General features: G+C 42.1%; 1 protein-coding gene across 1 annotated transcript; it reads right to left on the bottom strand.

The window, feature by feature from the left end:
* Positions 1-6,939: 6,939 nt before the first annotated feature.
* On the bottom strand, positions 6,940-8,262 carry LOC139168395 (D(1) dopamine receptor-like). The gene has a single exon (XM_070753974.1). It carries the CDS (start codon positions 8,260-8,262, stop codon positions 6,940-6,942), a length of 1,323 nt encoding a protein of 440 aa, XP_070610075.1.
* Positions 8,263-9,625: the final 1,363 nt, after the last annotated feature.

Raw genomic sequence — 9,625 nt, forward strand, 5'->3', positions numbered from 1 at the left:
AGTTAAAGGAACAGATGTCAAGCAACAAATGATTTATAGCTTTGCAACTATAATTAACTACATATTTTTTGCTCTGTTTATGGATTAATATATGTCTAGGTTATATTCATAAATGTAGATATTAGCAGGATACTTACAGGAGGTTCCTTCTGGGCTGAAATGGAGCAGATGGAAGCATGATTTTTCAAGTACACCACTATTTTAAGATAGTATAATGACTTTTCATGTTATGTAATTTGGAGGCTTATATACCCATTCTAATTCTTTCAAAAATTCTTGTAAAACAAATTAAAGCTTTTATGGTTTTAAATGGAAAAAATAAAGGTTTCACAGTAAAGCTTTCCAAAACTTGGGATTGCTGTTAAAATCCAACAAATGTTACAAAGTTTGCACTTAGATTTGGAAATTTTAAATTAGAAAAGTATCAAAAGCCTCCAACAGGAGCTAGAGCAAAGGACGAGAGTTCACCTCATCTCACAGCACCATTCGGTTTCTAACGCAGGCTTGCTAGCCTCTGACCCATTTCCTTACCACAAGGGCTCCTGTGCTCCTCTCTAGACACTAGAAGACAGGGGTGTCAGACTCTATTTCACTGAGGACTTCATCAGAGTTGTGTTTGACCCCAGGGGGAGTTGGTGTGTGTGGCTAACTCAATGCCACTTGTGTTGGGGATGCCTGTAGCAGCCCAAGCACTCTGCCAAAGAAAAACAGTCTCCCGAGCTCTGTTTTCAGCTGTGATGGCTTCCTGCAATCCTCTGCCAGTGAAAATAGAACTCGGGTAGGCTGCCCGGGGCCCTCACAAGCTTTGTTTTCACTGGCAGAGGCACTGAGGGCCAGTCATTTGCTGTTTCCAGGGCAGTCTCACAAGCCAGATCTAAACACCCCGCAGGCCAGATCTGGCCCCCGGGCCTTGAGTTTGATACCCCAGTATAAGACGAGGATTCCCTCTCCCTGTGTTGCATTTCATCTCAAAGTCTAAATATTTTTGTAATCTTATTCCATATGTCATATGTTAAATTGTAAATCTACACTACTCAAAAAAGTAAAGCGAACACTCAAAGAACACATCCTAGATCTGAATGAATGAAATATTCTCATTGAATACTTTGTTCTGTACAAAGTTGAATGTGCTGATAACATGTGAAATTGATTGCCAGTCAGTGTTGCTTCCTAAGTGGACAGTTTGATTTCACAGAAGTTTGATTTACTTGGAGTTATGTTGCGTTGTTTAAGTTGTTGCATTGTTTATTTTTTTTTAGCAGCATATATTGTTCTAAGAAGAGGAAATAGTGCAATGCAACTGTAGTCAACATATATATGAACGACAATAGATGAAATTCAACATTGCTGTACGCTGCTCAGAGCCACTTCTTGTGAGATGAGTGATATAAATTTGGTAAACAAACAAACAGTACACATTTTGATTTTGAAACTGGATTTTCCATGTAGGGGAATTTTGAAGGAATATAGGGAGTGCAGAGATAAGACAAATCACCACTTTCTGCTCTGTTGCTAAAAATAAATGTATCAAGAGGGGCATATCAAAGGATTTAATCCAAAGAGAAGAATTTATAAATACTTTTTAGCTTGATGCAATCAGCCTTATAAATTAAACATGCAACCTCCAAACTCTCAGAGTCTTTAACTGTTAACTAAGCTATTTATATCAGCAATATTTTTCAAAAAAAAATCATCTCAAATCAAGTCAATTAGATTTTCCATGAACATTAACTTTGAAGGGCTAGGAAAACAAAGTTTATACATAGACTATCTCCTTTTATAGCATGTAGTCAGTAGCAAAAAGTCCACAAGAAATCAAGGAACTGTCGCTGTAGAATTTCATGTTTCGTTTCTTATGATGCCAGCTCCTATTTTAGTTCAAAGCATTGCTAAGTATCTCTGGAGATCTAAAAAATCAAATAAGGCTTCGGCTTATCCAAGTTGGATAAATTGCTCCCTTGCTTTGAAAAAGACAACACTCTAGGGATCCTCCTGCAAAAAATGCAGAGCTGAAGAAACCTTATCTGCTTGATGCAAAGAGAAGATACCCATGCACTGTAAAAGATAATAAATTAGCTGGTTCTCGGTGCTTTCATGTTAAGGCTCCTGAGAGCTACTAATCGAAAGGCCCCATGCCACAGGCCTACTGTTTTCTTCTTGTTAAGGAAGAATGCAGAGTTAGCCCTAAGTTATCAAGGATGCACATGTGCACAAGAAGCGTGGAATTCTATCAGATATCCAGCAGATAGTCAGGAGATATGAGTAATGGTTTAGTCATACAAACCAGATACATTAAAGCGTATAAAATAGTATTTACCTTAGCAAATATTGTAAACAGTCCAGTCTTATCAGTCAATAACTCTCAATACATTAACAATACTACAAGCCTAACTTGTACAGCTTACAAATACATAAACTATCATCGAACACACAGTTCTTACTACAGCAGTCACAATGAATCGGCAATACCAAACAGGGAAATTATAGAGACAGAGAGAGAGAATCACCCTTCTGGCTCCCTTTTATGGCAATCTGCAACACTAACTCTTAAAGCTATAGTGCTTCAATACTTACAAGCATTCATTGTTAGCTTGTTTATATATTGTCAAACCCAAACTGTTATGTACATACTACTAACGCTTCTTAAAAGATTTTCTCTGGAAAAAAAATTACAGAAGAGATGCAGGTTGTAAATAGATATGGTGCCTGGCACTAATTTCTTATCATGGTTGTCAACCCTGGAGTTGATCTGACTGAAGTCATCTTGACAGCTTCAGTGCTGCCACATGGGAGCTGAGGAATAGGAAGGGGAGGGGTGGATTCCGCTTATCTTTGCTACCGGTGTGCATCGCAACATTTCGTGCGCACTTGCTCCTCTTGCACATGCGTGCACATCCCTTACAGCAATTTCACTTCAGTGCATGCTCAGAAAGTAGTTTCAGGATCTGATAAAGGAAATTTGAGTCCAGAGCAGAAAAGTAACTTCAGACTGTGTCTCAGACATGAAGGCAAAGAGTAGGGAGGGGGAAGCATATTTACACTTGCATGATTCTCTTACTCTAATCATAAGTAGTATTATCAGTCATAACTTTTCTTTCCTAGTCTTGTTTACCTCAAAGGGCTGATAGTCGCAGAGGTTTTGTGCACCATTTTAAACACACACACACATCCTTTCATAAAGCAAAAATCATCCTGTCAAAAATCACCTTTGGAGATCTGGGGTGTAGGCACTTCCTTGTTGCTCCTTGGTTGATATCTTATAAGACTATGATTACAGGCACATTGGATGCCATCCTGATCAGAGATGGGTTTCAGCAAGTTCTGGCCAGTTCTAGAGATATTTTGAGTAGTTCGGAGAACCAGAAGCGGAAATTTTGAGTACTTTGGAGAACCGGTAAATACACCACCTCTGACTCATCCTGCCCCCAACTATTCTCTTCCTTCTGGGTCCCAGCTGATTGGGAGGAAATGGGGATTTTGCAGTAACCTTCCCCTGGAGTAGGGTGTGAATGGAGCTTTTATAGTATCCTTCTGCTGCCACGCCCACCAAGCCACACCACACTCACCAAGCCACTCCCACAGAATCAGTGGTAAAAAAATTTCAATCCTACTACTGATCCTGATGCTCTTCAGTAGGGTTTGGACTCCAATTCCTAGAATTTATGTGACAACAATGAGGTCTGGAATCAGTGGCAGGCAGCCACTTACCTCGCTACCCGGATGGTCCTCGGCGGATGGCGTGGGCGCACACGCTTCCGACATGTGCACGTGCATGCCCCATGCGATATTGGGCTTCTGCGCATGTGCATCAAGCTAAATCTTGTGAGAGTTAAGTTAATTTCACTGATATTTTTGCTTCCATGAATGCGCAGAAGCAAAACATGGCAGAAATTGATGAATTCTTGTGAGCACAAGTGAGATTTCGGCTATTTTCGCTGGTATTTTTGCTTCCACGCATGCACAAAAGCAAAAAATTGGAGATTTTAGCCAGAAATCTGTCGGTGATGCTGTTACCCAGGCCATTTCTGCCACCTGGAGGGCATTTCCCCACGTGGGGGATGAGCCCATGACTGTCTGGAATGCTCTGCTGAATATTCCAACACAATTGTGAGGAAAACCAAAATGGCCAGCAGCATTATAGTTTCATTTGCCCCAGAGATCTTGGTGGGCATAAGCAGAGGTAACAACAGCAGCAGGAACTGAAGAATATGCAAGCGACTTTGGTTCTAGGGATATGGCAGAATGTAGAATCATTAGAGATTCTTTTGTTTATTGGAATTTTGACATTGTGTTCAAAAAGGAGTATAATAAGGCTGTCATGCACATATAATTACTCTGGATTCCAATACAAAAGGTACAATTAGGGCAAAACCATACTGAGCTTTGAAAATGCCTTCTTTAATGTCCAACTGATTTGTCCTCAAAAAGACATTTATTTTTGCTAGAAGATTTTTATTTGCCAGGGAGCTGAACAAAAGAAGTGAGAAACAAATGCTTACATTTCCTGTATAATCACATTTTCACTGGGCCTGATGTAGTCCACTGATTTTATGCCCACCATAACAATAGTGCAGAACAGTAACTTACACAACTGCAAAAGTGTTAAATTGCATACAAGCAGTATACTGTATTTTCAAAATCACTCTAAAGTCTCAACAAATACAAGTAAAGCATAAAACCCATCAGGAAAGACTTAATGAAGTCAATCTGTATAGTCTGGAGGACAGAAGGGAAAGGGGGGACATGATCGAAACATTTAAATATGTTAAAGGGTTAAATAAGGTTCAGAAGGGAAGTGTTCTTAATAGGAAAATAAACACAAGAACAAGGGGGCACAATCTGAGGTTAGTTGGGGGAAAGATCAGAAGCAACGTGCAAAAATATTATTTTACTGAAAGAGTAGTAGATGCTTGGAACAAACTTCCAGCAGACGTGATTGGTAAATCCACAGTAACTGAATTTAAACACGCCTGGGATAAACATATATCCATCCTAAGATAAAATACAGGAAATAGTATAAGGGCAGACTAGATGGACCACGAGGTCTTTTTCTGCCATCAGTCTTCTATGTTTCTATGTTTCTATGTTTAAATTAGACAAGTGATTAGCGTATATTCTGATAATATACTTGAGATTGCAGAGACTTATTAAGGAAACCATGTCTGATCTTCTATTATTCAACATTTTAAAAACAAGCAAAAGGATTTTAGTTTTATAAAATGTACATCTGTGAAAGGTTGGTATGGGAACATTAAAATATGCACATAAACTCTTATGCATAAAGATAATACATATCATTAATCCAATAAGAGACATATGGTCAAAATTATTTGAGTCTTAACAATCACCAGCTAAATTTCTTAGCTCAAAGTGGTAATGGCTATATCATTTAACTAGAGCTTCCTGTCCTCTTCACATAAGGCTGCTTTTTGATAAATTAATTAAAATAAACAATTGCAGCTGTACATTCTGCCAAGTTCATGTAACAGAGCTTTCCAAATTTTTCAACATGCATACTTGAAGTATTTATTGGCAAAATGTATTTGAAGCAAAATCTCTACACTATCTATTTTTTTATCTTTACACCCAATAAAGAATTAATTTGCATGATTTAAAAAAATTCTCATAACTTTGGGACAGATGGATTGTTCCACTGGAATAAAACCTAAATTTTTGGAATTAGGATATATTTCATTTAGTATAAATTTGCATTAATCAGATTAATATTTAATACGGAATTTCTTATTTCCTTAGATACTCCATCCTGGTCAATGGTCTTTGCAACATACTGTAATAGTAATAAGAGTAACTGAACACTAGCTGTACTGGTTTGTCTGGACATAAGAAAGAAAAAAGGAAGGAAGGGAGGGAGGGAAGGATTATTACTATTTATTCTGTATTACATCCTCATAGTAATATTGATAGATTATCCTGAAGAAATGGAGGCTGAGGTTTATTTCAAGTCAAACAAACTATCAACGAAAAATGCTTTGGGTATTTACATAAAAAGCAGCCAAGAGCAAGAAATGATGCAAGTTAAAATGGGAACTTACTGAATGTATAGGAAACAAAACATGAATATTGTAATAATGTAATAATGTAATAAATACACAAATAGAATGCTGGCAAGGAAAATCCAAGATCAAGAGGAAGGTGGATAAAGATAAAATCTGGCAATGGCTTACAATAGGAACATGAAAAAAGAAACTGAAGGCTTGATTTAGGCAGCTCAAGAACAAGTTCTTTGAACTTATAAAATCAAGACAAGAATTGAAAAATCATCAAGTGATTTAAAATGCAGATTGTGCACCACAGAAAAAACAATAGATCACAAGATCACACAAACTGATTATAAAAAATGACATAACATAGTGGCCAATCCAAACATCTGGCTAACTTACCAACCAACAATAATTCAACTCTTCTCAAAAGCCTCCAATTTTCCACAGTGCTAAATTTGAACCTGAGCTGCACCATTTCAAATAGGGATCCCTATTCACGCATACTCACCTTCTTATTGGAAACTTGTATGTCAGAAGAAAAGCTACGTTAAAACTATTTCTTCTGACATTACACGGGAAGATAAAATGTGTGTGTGTGTGTGTGTGTGTGTGTGTGTTAAATTCAAGCCAACTGCTATCCAGAAGTAGTTAGAAAAGTCAGACATGATTATGGCCACCGATTTAAATGACTGTGGAAAGGAATTGGCTGTATTCATGGAGCAACTTAGTCCAAATTCAGAAGCCTGTTGGGTTGCTATATACTTTCTAGAGATAGCCTACTTCGGCGTAGCAGTCACTCCAAACAACCCTTTAAGAGAACATATCAGGTGTGTTGGTCTCTTATTTTCTTCTTCTGTCCTAACATGTTCTCATGTGGTTTGTAGATCTAGGCACACATAGGCCAGCAGTACCACTCTGAGGTGAGGTTGGGGCGTTTCTAAGTTCCATCATGGAGTATATCCGTTTCCAAAATTAGCTCACTCTCACACTGAAAGGGAAGCAAAACTGGCATGTTGGAACTGCTTCTGCGAGTCCTTGGAGAGGATGGAAGCATCTCCTTCTCTGATAGGAGTCTCCCATGGTGCTCTTCTTGGATGCTTGCTGTGGAGGGGAGTGGCTCATTCCAAGCTACAATGGCCTGTGCGGGTAATGACAGCGGTGAATCTTCATCGTTTCTGTGGGGGTAGGAGGTCAACTCACCGCTCAGATGGACTCTCTGGGTGGCAGAATGGTTGGAAACACAACAAGGAAAATGGTGGCCACCCAACAGGCTCCTGAATGCCCGCTGGAAGTCTACATTGAAAGCATAGATCACTGGGTTGATGGTGGAGTTGGCCCAGCCAAGCCACATGAAAATGTTGAAGACGGATGGGTTGATGATGCAGGTCAGCTGTTCAGGGCTTCTGTCCTTGGGCCCTGTGTCACAAAAGGGCAACAGGCAATTGAGCAAGAAGAATGGCAGCCAGCAGCAGACAAAGACTCCTAAGATGATGGTCAGGGTTTGAAGCAACTTGGTTTCTTTGCACAGTGAGCTGCGCAGAGAAGAAACTGGCTCCTTCCCCTTGACCAAGCCCAGGCCACCTGCTCTTTCCAAGGAGGAGATGCGACGGATCTGAGCCTTAGCAATGCGAAATATCTGCGCGTACATCCCAATCATGACGGAGACAGGAATGTAGAAGCTGACCAGGGAGGAGGTGATGGCATAAGTACGGTTGAGACGAGTGTCACAGTGGTAGGGAAGCAAGCCAGAGTTCGCCTCGGCACTGTGCCAATGGAGGTGGACAGGGATGAAGGAAATGAGAACGGAGAGGGTCCAAGCCAACATGATCATAGTGAAGGCCAAGGACTGGGTCATCCGCCGCTCATAGCAGAAGGGGTTGGCAATGGCCCAGTAGCGATCCAGGCTGATGATGCAGAGGTGGAGGATAGAAGCTGTGGAGCACATGATGTCAAAGGCCACCCAGGTGTCACAGAAGTGGCTGCCAAAGAGCCACACCCCACCTGCCACTTCTGTGACTGCTTTCCAGGGCATGACCAGCAGTCCCACGCAAAAGTCAGACAAAGCCAAGGAGAGCACGAACCAGTTGGTGGCTCTGGTCCGCAGGTGGGGGAAATGGAGGACGGCCAGGCACACCATGCTGTTGCCCACCAGGGTGCTCAGCACCAACAGGGACAGCAAGCATCCTGCCAACACCCTCAAGCCACTGAGTGGACCCCGGGGCTCCCAGGCCTCCAAGCTGTGGTTGGAGGCATTCTCCATCAGGGATGATCTTTCTCTTTCTCCTTTTCTTGGCTTCTTCTTTGAAAAAAAAAAAAGTCCCTCCCCAAGGCCAAATTTGGCAGAGGACCTGAGCAGCACGGGTTCATCAGCAGCTCTGCAACACCAGCATCTTGTAATCAGGATCAGGATCACAGAATTGGAAGGGACCTTGGATGTTTTATAAGAGCCGCCGTGGTGTAGTAGTTAGAATGCAGTCCTGCAGGTTACTTCTGCTGACTGCCAGCTAACTGAAATTTTGGCAGATCGAATCTCATCAGGCTCAAAGTTGACTATCCTTCCATTCTTCTGCAGTGGGTAAAATGAGGACCCAGGTTGTCGGGAGGCAAGAGGCTGATTCTGTAAACCGCTTAGAGAGAGAGATCTCCACAGAGCGGTATATAAGTCTAAGTGCTATTGCTATTCTAGTCCAACCCCCTGCTCTCAATCAAGCAGGAGACCCTATGCATTCCAGACAAATGGTTATCCAGTCCCTTCTTAAAAACCTCCCGTGATGGAGCACCCACAACTGAGCCTTGGTGGTGCATTGGTCAGAGCGAAGTACCGCAAGCTGCTTCTGCCTGACTGCTGGCTGCAGTTCAAATCTCAGCAGGCTCAAGGTTGACTTAGTCTTCCATCCTTCCCAGGTGGGTAAAATGAGGATCTAGATTGTTGGCTGACTCTGTAAACCGCTTGGAGAGGGCTGTAAAGCAGTGAAGCCGTATATAAGTCTAAATGCTATAAATGCTATTCGGAAGCAAAGCCGTTCCACTGGTTCATCTTTTTCACAGTTAGGAAGTTTCTCCTCAAATTCCAGCTTTGTTTCTTCTGTCCTCGATCAGTTTCCGTCCCTTGTTTCTTCTCTTGCCTTCTGGGGCTTTGGAAAATAAGTTGATACACAGCCCCCCCCCCCCCCCCCCCAATCTCCTTAAATCCTGGGATATGACCGGTCGCGCATCGCCCTTCCTAATTAAACTCCCAGCCAAGGAAGAATTCTACGACCGGCTGCCTTCATTCTTGAGAGTGGTCCAAGGCAATGCAGACTGGAAGAAAGAAGAAAACTGGGCATCGCGTCTCCTTGGTTGAATTGCCCCTTCTCCTTCTATCAAGCAAACTTTCCTGCGCCGACTGGGATGCTCTTCGGAGGAGAACGGGCTGCTCCTTCCAGGCTGGAGCGGGTTCGGGGCTGCTGGAGCCGCGGGATGCTACGAAAGCCGAGCGCTCCGCCGCTCCCTTGACGCGGAGGCGAAGGAGACGAGGGGAGGCGAAGGAGACGGTCCCAGGCGCGGGGGTCGCGCCCGTTAACCAGGTTAGCTGGTTGCCGGCGTCTCGTTTGGAGGTGCTCCCTCCGGATCTTTTAACCAGC

Source organism: Erythrolamprus reginae, chromosome 5 (genome assembly GCF_031021105.1).
Source record: "Erythrolamprus reginae isolate rEryReg1 chromosome 5, rEryReg1.hap1, whole genome shotgun sequence".
Taxonomy (NCBI): domain Eukaryota; kingdom Metazoa; phylum Chordata; class Lepidosauria; order Squamata; family Dipsadidae; genus Erythrolamprus; species Erythrolamprus reginae.